At 44.3% G+C, this 13,434-nt stretch overlaps 1 protein-coding gene across 1 annotated transcript in view; it reads right to left on the bottom strand.

Moving 5' to 3' along the window:
- FLT3 (fms related receptor tyrosine kinase 3) overlaps nt 1-13,434 on the bottom strand; it is a 158,441-nt gene that overhangs the window by 35,749 nt on the left and 109,258 nt on the right. Inside the window, exon 18 of the mRNA XM_077298293.1 lies at nt 4,042-4,166. Coding sequence (XP_077154408.1) covers nt 4,042-4,166 — 125 coding nt within the window. The remainder of the gene's footprint in view (nt 1-4,041; nt 4,167-13,434) is intronic.

The raw sequence follows: 13,434 nt of genomic DNA, 5'->3' as shown, positions 1-13,434 counted from the left end.
GAGCAGGATGTGACTGCTTCCTCTACATCACTTATAGCTGTGTCCCAGAAAAAGACTCTAGTGGCAAAATGAAATTTCTCCACAGTGCTCCAGATTAGTTACTAACCATTCACTCCATTCAAGCCACTGCTGAATCCTCCGTGGAGCCGTGTCTATCAGATTTGTAGACAAGGGTTCAGCTGTTTTTGTTCTATTCTCCATTGTAAAACTATTCAACATCTTCCAAGTTTCTTTAAGAATTTTAAGTGCAAATATAATCCATTTAAGTGTAGTTTACTCTTCTCAGTATTATTTTTCTATAAGGGGTGAGCATCACCCACAAAGTAGGCATGCTATCATCCACCCAAGGGTGCTGTTAAACTGTTTCAGGATGATGATTGGCCAACAATTTACAAGTTTTGGTCATAAAATCCTACTTTTAGCCTCAAGTCACCTGGTTAATAAAATTGTTGGTTTTAAAGGGAATCAGGATTTCACTCCTCAAACTATTTATATGTGCATGTAACAAAGACAAGTCGAGCAATACTTTTACATAATCAATCTGTTCTTACATTATTGAGAAATCAGTGTTGGCATTAATTTGCAGATGAAACTCAAGGGCTACTGTAGATCTGAAGCCTCTGTCACTCCAGCTCTCTTAACTGCCCAGTGCTGCCTCCTCCAGGTTGACTGGCGGCCTCTGTGCTGTGTGACTTCAAGCAAAAGAGCCAACACTCAACCAGGAGGAGGCAGCACTGACAGGTGAATTGAGCTGGAGTGACGGAGGCTTCAAATCTACAAATAGTCCTTCAGCCTCAATTGTATATCAATTCAAACGCTGATTTCTCAGTACTGGAGGATCGGACTGGCCATGTAGAGGTATTGCTGGACTTGTCGTTGAAGCTACCTGCACATATAAGTATTATGGGGGATGGAATCCTTCTCACAGATTCCTTTTAAGATAACCGTGTACTGCATTTTCTTTCAGGTTGCTATCTTATTGGAAGAGTTAATTCGCAGATCGCAGCTGGTTTTTTCTCTAGCAAGGATTTCCAGGGACTGTATGCTTTTTCCTTGACCTCTATCATAACAACCTTTTCCTGGGTCTCCTACGAACAAGCTTCTTCAGACCATGATACCATATTACAAGCACATGGGCAAAGTGTTTATTAGATGTGACAGAGCCGTAATGCAGCAGAGATCAGTAGCTGGGAAGAGAGAGCGCAGATGCTTACGACTCAACAAGTACAGCCTGGGGTGAATAAACATTAAAGAGCACTAGAGGTGAAAGACAGATGGACTGTTTTAGGTGAAAGGCCCTAGAGAGACTATTCTGCAAGCTGAGTAGAGCTCCATGTTTAAGGAACCAAAAATCACTGCTGTAGAATAAGATGATTCTACTGCACATGACTAATGAATGGCTGACCTCAGCCTAACCCAACAAAAAAACTCTCCCATTTATTATTATTATTTATTTATATAGAACCATTAATTCCATGGTGCTGTACATGAGAAGGGGTTACATCAAAATACAAATATCATTTACAGTAAACAAAACTAACAGTGACAGACTGATACAGAGGGGAGAGGACCCTGCCCTTGCGGGCTTACATTCTACAGGATTATGGGGAAGGAGACAGTAGGTCGGGGGTTGCAGTAGCTCCGATGGTGTTGAGGTGGCAGTGTGGTCATTGAAGGTTGTAGGCTTTTTCGAAGAGATGGGTTTTCAGGTTCCGTTTGAAGGATCCAAATGTGGTGGATAACTGAAATTGTTGGGGCACTGAATTCCAGATGATGGGGGATATTCGGGAGAAGTCTTGGAGGTAATTGGGTGAGGAGCGAATAAGCGTGGAGGAGAGAAGGAGGTCTTGGTAGGACCGGAGATTACGTGAGGGAAGATATTGAGAGATTACTTCAGAAATATACGTAGGAGAAAGGTTACGGATGGCTTTGTAGATCAGTGTTAGTAGTTTAAACTGGATACGCTGGGAAATTGGGAGCCAGTGAAGGGATCTGTAAAGAGGGGAAGCAGGAGTGTAGCGAGGAGAGAGATTAATTAGTCGGGCAGCAGAGTTAAGGATGGACTGGAGGGGTGCGAGAGTGTTAGAAGGTAGGCCACAGAGGAGGATGTTGCAGTAGTCGAGGCGGGAGATGATTAGGGCATGCACAAGCATTTTGGTAGAGTGAGGGTTGAGGAAAGGATGGATTCTGGAAATATTTTTGAGCTGGAGGTGACAGGAGATGGCGAGAGCTTGGATGTGCAGTTTAAAGGACAGGGCAGAGTCAAGGGTTTCTCCGAGGCAGCGGATTACCAGGACAGGGGAAAGTGTGAACTCATTTATTGTGATAGATAGATCAGGTAGGGAAGGTGTGCGAGATGGAGGAAAGATAATTATTTCAGATTTTTCCACACTGAGTTTGAGGAAGCGAGAGGAGAAGAAGGAGGATATGGCTGATAGACAGTCTGGGATTATGGAGAGCAGAGAGGTGACATCTGGGCCAGAGAGGTAGACCTGAGTGTCATCGGCATATAGATGGTACTGGAAGCCATAGGACTTTATGAGTTGTCCCAGGCCAAGGGTATAGATTGAGAAGAGAAGGGGTCCTAGGTCCGAGCCTTGAGGGACACCAACAGAGAGGGGGCGAGATGAAGAGGTAGTATGGGAGTAGGAAACACTAAATGTGCAGTTGGTAAGGTAGGAGGAAATCCAGGATAGGGCAAGGTCTTTGACACAAAGGAAGAGAGGATGTGTAGTAGGAGGCAGTGGTCAACTGTGTCAAAGGCAGAGAACACAGGTCTAGAAGGAGGAGTATAGAGAATTGTCTGTTCGCTTTGGCTGTAAGTATGTCGTTCATAAGTTTGGTCAGGGCAGTCTCATTGGAATGGTGGGGACGGAAGCCAGATTGTAGTTTGTCGAAGAGAGAGTTAGATGCAAGGCGAGAGACAAGCTCAGCGTGGACGTGCTGCTCAAGGAGTTTGGAAGCAAATGGGAGCAAAAATATGGGGCGGTAGCTGGACATAGCGCTTAGGTCAAGGGATGACTTTTTGAGGATAGGTGTGATTGTGGCATGTTTGAAAGCAGAGGGGAAGATACCAGAAGTTAATGATAGATTGAAGAGATGGGTTAGGGAAGGGATTAGTGTAGTGGTGAGGTTGGGGAGGAGGTGGGATGGGATGGGGTCAAGTGCACAAGTGGTGAGGCGTGATTTGGAGAGAAGATGAGCAAGCAGGCCTTCAGTGATTTTGGAGAGGGAAGTTAGCTACCCCCCTTTAATTTCTCACCTTCACCTTAACTCTAACTCAATAAAAACAATAAATGGCCACAGCAGCCTTTATTAAGCAACATTAACATATTAAACATAACATAAGGAAAGGGTCTATGGATGCTCAACCAATAAAACCTAGGGCCATCAGCTGCTCCTCTCTGCTCCCAAACGCATTGCGCCGATTCAGGGAGCCTCCTGCTGAATGGCATCGCTTCATAAAATTGTCCCACTGAGATTTTTGCTCAGTGGGTACCCCAAGTATTTTTCTCACCACTTATAAAAGAGGAAGGGAAGGAGATTGACCCCACCAAAACAAGTTACCTTCTCTCTCTTTTCCATGTCATTAATTGGCTTTCCAAAGACCCATTCCTGCCAGCTGCCATGACATGAGGGTTAACCTGAGCAGCCAACAATGCCAAACTTACACTGAAACATTTCTTAAAATATTTATAACCATTTTAACAGGAGGGTGGGTGCTACGTGGATCTACCAATGGTCTGAGACTACCACGCCACCGGCTCCCCTATATACCCAGAGCTCCCTTCCAATCAGGTAAGATCCCCTGGGTAGACACGCCCTTGGACCCCACCCCAAATTTTCCCTGGGACCTTGCCCCTGAACATCACAAACGCCATCTTGGCTACCCCTGATAATGTTTTCCCTATCAACCACCATATTAACCAGGGCCTGGCAGGCATCCTAGTCATGTGGCCCTCTCTTTTTGGCCTTTTGGAGTTGCAGTACGGGACCTACTCTTCTCCCTGTGATAGCAGTGCCATTATGAAAATTTCATACCTTCAGCCTGTAGGATCTCAGGTTGTGTGGTCGAAAACTCCAGGTTGTGCTGATTTTTGTCACTTTCTTGTTCTGTAGTTAAATACGAATACGAGCTGTTGCTTAACGCCGTCACAGCTCTGTCTCTAGAGGAGGGCAAAACAGATATATTCACTAGAAAGGGCATTGTCTATGAGAAGCTGGGGAAAATGTAAATATTAACAAAGTAATAACTCACTTTCTATGAAATTGGCATTAGGACTCATTCAGATGTCCATTCTCTTCTCAAAGAAGAAAAAGGGACCAAGTTTCATCAGTGTTATTGAGCATTTACAGTGTTATTGATATTATCAGAGTTTCAACCGAGTGTCATCAAAATTTCATCCGTTTCATCAGTTTTTTTCGGATGAGAAAAAAGAATACTACTACTTCTCATGCAGTCTGTGAAAAATTGATAGCACACGAATGGTATCCCAGTGCTGTCTGATTTTTGCATGGAGCTCATACTTGGACTGGCCCATAGCAGAACAGGAGAATCCTCCGGTGGGCCCCTGTGCAGGAATGGGCCACCACCCTCTTAGATGAGCAGTACTTGGCACAATAAACTTGAATCAAGATGTACAGACAAAGGCGGCATCTTATTCATTTAACAATCTACCCAGTACATTGTTATATAAATTTGTGATTGAGGATAATGTCACATTTGCATGTAGTTGAAAAGGGGGCCCTGGACTTGGTTACTGGTGGGCCCTTGGCACTCCAGTCCAAAACTGGGACCCATAGACTTGCATTACCGATTTTGATCTGATACTCGGATAAATATCGGACACGTCTCCGTGATCATGTGCGGATCACTTGGTTAAACTATAAATTCAGATATGTGACGAGTCCCATAGATCATCATACTGTAGGTACGAGTTCCATCCTTGAAAAAAAAACAGAACTCATACGTGAAAAATTGACATTTTAGTATATATACATTCCATAAGTCAGCTGAAAAAAGGTTAAAAAATAAAAAGCCCTATACCTTTTTGTCATACATAAAGTACCGTATATTGGGAATGCATCACTTAAGATAATTATCAAACATACAGTATCCATATTATGACATTGGTAAACTATACAAGTATGTAACAAACATATTCCCAAAAGTCCCAAACCATGAACATTTTTGCCAGCTAAAAATAGGTGAATTACAAACTTAGAATGGAAAATGATCAAAGCATAATGCTACATACAGTAGGAAACCACCAATGACATGAAGGTATATTTGATGACAGCAATGAGCAGCTACAAGGCCTGTACCAAACGACGAGCCCAAAGGTTTTTGAAGTATATAGGTATAATAATAATAATTCTGATGATTGCAAGTGCAGACTGGACCAGCTGCCCACTAAGAACTGGTGGGAACACACGGTGGAAAAAGTAGTAAAAAATGAACAAGTGAAACCACATCTAACTTAAAGAGAATCTGTCAGCAGGTTTTTGCCATGTAATCTGAGAGCAGCATGATGTTGGGGCATAGACCGTGATTCCAGCGTTGTCTCTTACTGGTCTGTGTTTTGCTGTTTCATTAAAATGATTGTTTTATCAGCAGGAGATTATCACTACAGGACTAGGTCGTGCCTTGTAGTTAACCTGATTTGTGTAACCACGCCCCCATCACTGAATTTCAGCTTTTTGTCAATCTATATTGTTCACAGGAAGCTGCCAATCAGTGGTGTGGGTGGGGTTATAAATGGAGCGCCTGCTAGAACTGTGGGATACTCGGTACAGGGTCCGGTGGTACTTAAAGGGGCAGTGTCACGGCAGTGGGGACCCAGCCCGTAGTCCTGGGCGTCAAAATAAAGGGGATAAAGTGTAGTGGGAAATAAAGTCTATAGAGTAATGTTTGTGACGCTACCTGTGGTACTCGGCCAGGGATGGCCGACGTTGCTTAAAGGGATCCACTGGGGCCGATGGTATTGCAGCAGAGTTGGTATAGCTCCTCACAAGCAGAGCTTGGTCCCCAAAGCGCACGGTGCAATTGGTAAGGGATGGTAGATGTTGAGATGCGGGAAAGAACTGGAGGACAAATGGATGCAGTCTCTTTACCTTTTACTGGTGAAGTTCAGGTACACAGATTACAGGTGGTCTTTGGAATCCAGGCAGCCTGGAAGCGATTCGGAATCCCCCTAGCCAGGTGGGGTTGTAAGCCTTCCTTTCTGCTCTGAATTCTCTGTCCCTTGCTGCCTAAGGCTTCACACAAGGTCCTCTCTCAATCTGTCTTTTTAGGTGGACACTACCCGCATGGCAGGCAGCTCGAGCCTTTTTACAGGGGTCCTTTCTCTCGCGGTGACTCTGGGCTCTAACATGATGCGGTGCCTTCGGGTATCAGTGGTGGCCAGGAGACCTGCAATCTCCTGCCCTCTGGTTTCTGCTGTGGGGCCTACAGTTCCCACACAACCTTGGACTCTGGTGTCCGGTTTCTTGCGCTCAAACCTGGAGTGAACCCAATTGCAGCTCCACTCCAGTTTCTCTCTCCTCCTGTGCTTCCTCTCCCTTCACTGTTTCACATAGACTGACCACTAACTCCTCCTCCAGACCAGAACTTATAGGGAAGCTACCCTGAAACTGGGTTTAGAGCTCCCCCTTCTGTCCTGGAGTTAGAAAAGTGTTGTATGCTAGTGCTACCTGTTAAGGCGATCCTTCTCGCTTTCAGGCATAGCATCACCCTCCCCGTGAGGAAGGCAACGCCATTGTGGCATCCAGACTCCTGGAGTGACACATACAGAGCTCAGCAATGTTAGATCTACAGCAGATAAAACAGAGATTGTATCAAAATGACACGAAGCAGACCAGAAAGGGACATATCACTGGAATGAGGGTCTCTGCGCCTACATAATGATGATCTCCGATTACATAGCAAAATCCTGGTGACAGATTCCCTTTAAACATCATTGAGAAAAAGAAGGAGAGGATTGTCGATATAGCAATACCTGGAGATAGCATGCTCAATGAAGAGAATTGAGAAAGCTGAAAAATATCAACATGAAAATGAAAGGCTAAGGCACAAACCAGTAACTGTGGTACCAGTTGTTATTGGAATATTGGGTGCTATCCAAAAAATCCTCGGGAATCACTTACAGCTCAATGTTGACAAAATCACCATAAGTAAACTGCTTATAGTTACATAGATCCCATGCAAATATATTACAATATCCTAGGTTCATGGGAAGAAGCCACTGAGTAAAAAGGAAAATGCCAATTAGTGACCTGACAGCTGTGATTTATAAGAAACAATGATAATAATTATTTTACTTATATAGCACTGTGGTAGATCGACTCACTTGGCTGCTTAAAGAGGTAGTCAAAGGAACACTTTCTGTTTAAGTTTTCAACTGGTTTACTAAAACCGTACTGCATAAATCAGTGCAAAATTAGGAAAACAAACATGGCCCTTTTGGCATAACAAGAAAAAAAAAGTATACAATACAATACAGTGTGTATGGCTGTGGGGATCCTTCCGCTCAGGGGAACAAAAACAAGGTTCAGTTCTCTTTAACACGAGCACTGCTCTGGAGGGCTCATCTCCAGACACACTGAATGAATACAAAGGCTGCAAATTTACCTTCTGGACCACACCTGTTGTGAACTCTACTTTTGGGCTCCCTCTAGTGGTCACTAGTAGTGTTGAGCATTCCGATACCGCAAGTATCGGGTATCGGCCGATACTTGCGGGTATCGGAATTCCGATACCGAGATCCGATACTTTTGTGGTATCGGGTATCGGTATCGAAACAACATTAATGTGTAAAATAAAGAATTAAAATAAAAAATATTGCTATACTCACCTCTCCGACGCAGCCTGGACCTCACCGAGGGAACCGGCAGCGTTGTTTGCTTAAAATACGTGCTTTTCCTTCCTTACGTGACGTCACAACTTGTGATTGGTCGCGTGCCGCCCATGTGGCCGCGACGCGACCAATCACAGCAAGCCGTGACGTAATTTCAGGTCCTGATGCCTATTTCTGCATTCAGGACCTGAAATTACGTCACGGCTTGCTGTGATTGGTCGCGTCGCGGTCACATGGGCGGCACGCAACCAATCACAAGCCGTGACGTAATTTTAAAAATGCGCGCGTCTCCTGCCTCCCGTGACGTCACGGCTTGTGATTGGTCACGTCGCCCATGTGACCGCGACGCGACCAATCACAAGCCGGAACGTAATTTTAAAATCATGAATGCCTAGAATTAGGCATTGAGGACCTGAAAATTACGTCACGGCTTGCTGTGATTGGTCGCGTCGCGGCCACATGGGCGGCACACGACCAATCACAAGCCGTGACGTCACGGAAGGAAGTAAAAGCGCGCATTTTAAGCAAACAACGCTGCCGGTTCCCTCGGTGAGATCCAACCTGCGTCGGAGAGGTGAGTATAGCAATATTTTTTATTTTAATTCTTTATTTTACACATTAATATGGATCCCAGGGCCTGAAGGAGAGTTTCCTCTCCTTCAGACCCTGGGAACCATCAGGAATACCGTCCGATACTTGAGTCCCATTGACTTGTATTGCTATCGGGTATCGGTATCGGATTAGATCCGATACTTTGCCGGTATCGGCCGATACTTTCCGATACCGATACTTTCAAGTATCGGACGGTATCGCTCAACACTAGTCACTAGCGGTACTGTGTAGTGTCTTTCTGCAGGTCATATCAATGTAAAACTTTTGATTTAGAGATGGATTTACAACGTTTTTTTCGGCTATTAAGACTTAAAACCCACTTTGCCTCCTCCCCAATTACCCCCTCACCCCCCTGTACTAACCCCATGTCCATAATGACATTGGGTCTCCGCGAGAAGAGCTCTTTCCGCCCACCCCAGGGCTCTCACGCTGTAGAGGCCTTTATTGGCTTTGTTCGGGATTCATTTCACACCATCCGTGACGACATCGAAAAAGGTAGATTACATTATCCCTCTAATCTTTCGGCGGCAGAACACCAGGCACTTGCGACATTGCAGAAGGACCCCAACCTTGTCATTAAGCCAGCAGACAAGGGGGGTGCCCTAGTCGTAATGGACAAAGCACAGTATGTTGCGGAGATCCACCGCCAGCTGAATAACACTTCCATATATGATCAACTTTCGAGGGACCCTTCCATAGAAATTAGGGGCAAAATTGAGAGAATTATCACCAAATATTCACATTTGGGTATTCTAGATTCCAAAACGAGCGATTTTCTTAGAAAGAAGAACCCCATAACACCAGTATTCTATACCTTACCGAAAATTCATAAAGATCTAGCCAATTCCCCTGGTAGGCCAATAGTAGCCTCCACAGATTCTATTCTCTCACCACTATCACGGTACCTCGAAAAGATACTTACACCAATTACCCAAAAATCAGCATCCTTCATTTTGATTTTGGACACTGGGGAATTTCTACATTGTATCAGGAATTTATACAGGGTATCCCCCAACACCTTACTGGTTACCCTTGATGTCAAGGACCTATATACATCCATCCCACATCTGAATGGGATCAATGCAGTACATCAGTCCCTTACTGCCGCAGGACTTGACACCGAACAAATTAATCTTTGTATTGATTTACTGACTACGGTACTGTATAATAACTATTTTCTTTTCCAGAACTCCTTTTATTTACAGACACGAGGCACAGCAATGGGCTCCAATGTAGCGCCCCCTTACGCTAATACATATATGGCACTCTTCGAAACGTCTATCATCTATAAACATCCACTGTTCATCAATAACGTCACACTATGGAAACGTTATATAGATGATATTTTTTGCATGTGGGGGGGCTCATTGGAGTCCTTGCAGGAGTTCTTTTTGTTCCTCAATGACGCCTGGCCAGGCATTAAGTTCACTATCAGCCATGATCATAACGCCATTAATTTTTTAGACACTATGGTACTTAAGGATCCAGCAGGCCTACTGACCACTGATCTTTACACAAAGCCAACTGACCGGAATAGCCTGCTACACTACCAGAGCTTTCACCCACCTTCTACCAAACGTTCTATTCCCATATCACAATATCAACGAGTCAAACGCATAGTCCCGGATGCAACACTCTGTGAGGAACGCCTCCAAGGCATGACCACTAAATTTTTGAGGAGGGGCTATCCCCCCACCCTCTTGACAGAATCTAGGGACCCCCCATCCCGACCAACCAGGAGGACCCCAGATAAGCGTATCCCCTTTGTCCACTCATACCACCCTTTTTCTTTCATTCTCCACAAAACCATCAGGAGACACTGGCATCTCTTGTCCACGGCCCACCCGGACATACCAGAATTCAGAGAGCCTTTTTTACCATGCTTTAGGAGACCCCCGAATCTTAGAGACAACCTGGTCAGAGCGGACATTGGATCTAAGCACCCCCATAGATAGACCTTCCTCTCACGACCTAAAACTGGCACTTATCCGTGCCTTCATTGTGCACAATGTAATAATATCCAAAAGGGGAACATTTTTCAACACCCCAGATCTGGTAAAATATTCCACATTAAGAATTTTTTCACCTGCGACTCTTCTTACGTCGTATACCTCATCAAATGTCCGTGTGGACTACTCTACATTGGCGAAACCACACAATCAGTTAGGGATAGGATCTCGAAGCACAAGAGTACTATCCGCTGCAGTAACCTACTCCTTCCTATTCCATACCATTTCCACACACAGGGACATTCTGTCTCACAATTAAAATACCAGGTCATAGATTACGTACCACCACCTAGGCGAGGAGGTGATAGGGTCACTTTACTCAAAAAGAAAGAGGCCTTCTGGATACATACTCTGGAAACCCTCTCTCCCAGAGGCCTGAACCGCGATTATGAACTCATGGCGTTTGTATAATTGATACCTTGATTGTCGTGCATTGTTATTAATTCGCTCTTCTTTGTCTCTCTAGAGTCGTCTTTATTGAATTTGCCATCACTATGGATCACGGGCACCGTTCCATTCACTTGCCATCACCTTGCTCAGGATTGTCACGTCCCCCTGTCCTTTGTCATATTTAATTCCATCTGTTTAATATTGGTGTATTACATCACAGTATTATTTGTTATATCCAGTTAACATGATAATAAAAGTATCCACGCCAATCATATTAATTGTCACTGACCTGTCTGGGGCTTTTATACTATCTTTTTGGTGGTTACGCGCACCTTACCATCTCATATAGTGCGACTGTCTAACTATCCTCTTTCCACATAGGGTCATATGTTACTCTGTGGCTAGCGCACACACAACCCTCTATATTATATATGGCCTCCCTTGTTGTGTATACCACATTCGCTCGCCACATACCCATTTACTCACACTATAGCATTGCTATAGTTAGGTGCACCAGAGCCACTTTCAATTGTGGATATAATATCGCACCTAACCTATGACAACTGTCATGCGCACTTAGTCTATACATTCAGCTCACGCCCTTGCGCTCGCTGACATGCGCAGTACAACAGTTATCACCGCTTTGCCACTTCCAAGATGGCGATTTCAGGCCACCACTCATGTGACCTACTCTTTCCGGTGCGTCACTTCCGCCCATCCCCGCTCGTATACAGGGCGGGATTGCGCCGCACCAGCCCCTGCCACTTACGCCCCCCTGGCGTTTTCACTATAAATAAGAGCCTCTGTGCCCTCTCCTTACACCGACCTTACAGCGGTGGACGCCGCGATGACAGCCTGCATATAGGTAATTACTTATGCCTTTTTCTACCTCCTATATATCATAATAGTCTTCCAGGGTCAGTGCAACAAGTTTCCCTTTCCCCCCCCCCCATTTTTTAGGCTAAAACCTCTCTCCCTCTATTGGGCATTCTGCACTATATTGACTTACTCTTCTGGTAGGTACTAAATCATGTTCTTATCCCTTTGTGGGGTACTTTCTGTTATGTTCACTTGCTTATCTCGGTTCGTGTTTACTCCCAGACAGGTCATATAGTCACTTTTTCCCAACATTATCCCAAATTACGGTATGTATTTTTCCATCACTGTACTACCACTGTGCCACGATATAGGTCACTCTTCTACACTAATAGTCCTCACTCACCATTGTAAACTGCCATAGTCATATGTATTGCATATGTTGTATATACTTTGGTTTTTGTTGCTATTTATATGTTTTGTATTCTCCCATACTTGTTTTTTTATTGTATGTATACACTTGTTTCAGTTACTGATGAAGGTCCCGTTGTGAGACCGAAACGTTTGTTGGATTTGGGACACAATAAATCTGTTATTTCTTCTCACCATTAAGTTGAGTGCCGGGTTTTGTATTATTGATTGACTACGGTTTGGGAACCTACCCGTGCACCAAATTTGGTTGTGCACACGTTAATCTAACCATGTCTTTCTGCAGGTTGGCAGCATCAGCTGGTTCGTTATCCTTGGTTGGTTTCCTATTTAGCTCACCTGGATACTCAGTTCCTTGCCTGCTATCAATGTATTCAGTGCTCTTCAGATTCCTGGTGACTACCTTGCTCCCAGTCTCTCCAAGACAAGCTAAGTTTTTGTTTGGTTATTTTTTGATCATCAGCATTTATCATGTTTCTTGTCCAGCTTGCTAAAATGTTATTTCCTCGCTTGCTGGTTGCTCTAGGGGACTGAGTTTCTCCCCCCACACCATTAGTTGGTGCGGGGGTTCTTGAAATCTCAGTGTGGATATTTTGTAAGGGTTTTTTACTGACCGCACAGACCCCTTTACTATTTTCTGCTATCTAGTATTAGTGGGCCTCATTTGCTGAATCTGCTTTCACCCCTGTGTATGTGCCTTCCTCTTACCTCACCGTTATTATCTGTTGGGGGCTTCTATATCTTAGGGGATTATTTCTCTGGAGGCAAGAGAGGTCTTTCTTTCTCTCTAGGGGTAGTTAGTTCCTCAGGCTGGCTCGAGACATCTAGGATTTTTAGGCACGTTCACCGGCTACTTCTAGTGTGTTTGGATAGGTTCAGATTTGCGGTCAGTCCAGTTTGCCACCTCCCTAGAGCTTGTCCTATGTTTGTTACTTAGCTGGAGTCTTTTGTGATCCTCAACCACTAAGGATCATAACAGTATAGCAGGCCAAAAAGTGTTTAATGCATCGCAGAAGTGGGATAAAAAGAAGACCTGAGTACATTTTTTTTTTCTCCTCTCGCTTTTCCTTGCTGCAGTCTGTTTAGCTTCTTTCATCCCCTTGAACTTTGGGTGGTTTTGAGCTCAGCTGCAGACATGAATGTTCAGACTCTGATTTCTAGTGTGGATCATCTTACTGCACGGGTGCAAAGTATTCAGGATTTTGTTATTCATAGCCCTATGTCAGAACCAAAGATACCCATTCCTGAGTTGTTTTCTGGAGATAGATCTAGGTTTCTAAATTTTAAGAATAATTGTAAGTTATTTCTATCTCTGAGACCTC

Source organism: Ranitomeya variabilis, chromosome 3, assembly GCF_051348905.1.
Source record: "Ranitomeya variabilis isolate aRanVar5 chromosome 3, aRanVar5.hap1, whole genome shotgun sequence".
NCBI classification, from domain to species: Eukaryota; Metazoa; Chordata; class Amphibia; order Anura; family Dendrobatidae; genus Ranitomeya; species Ranitomeya variabilis.
Note: the sequence above shows the minus strand (reverse complement) of the source record. Positions and strands in the feature narration are given on the sequence as shown.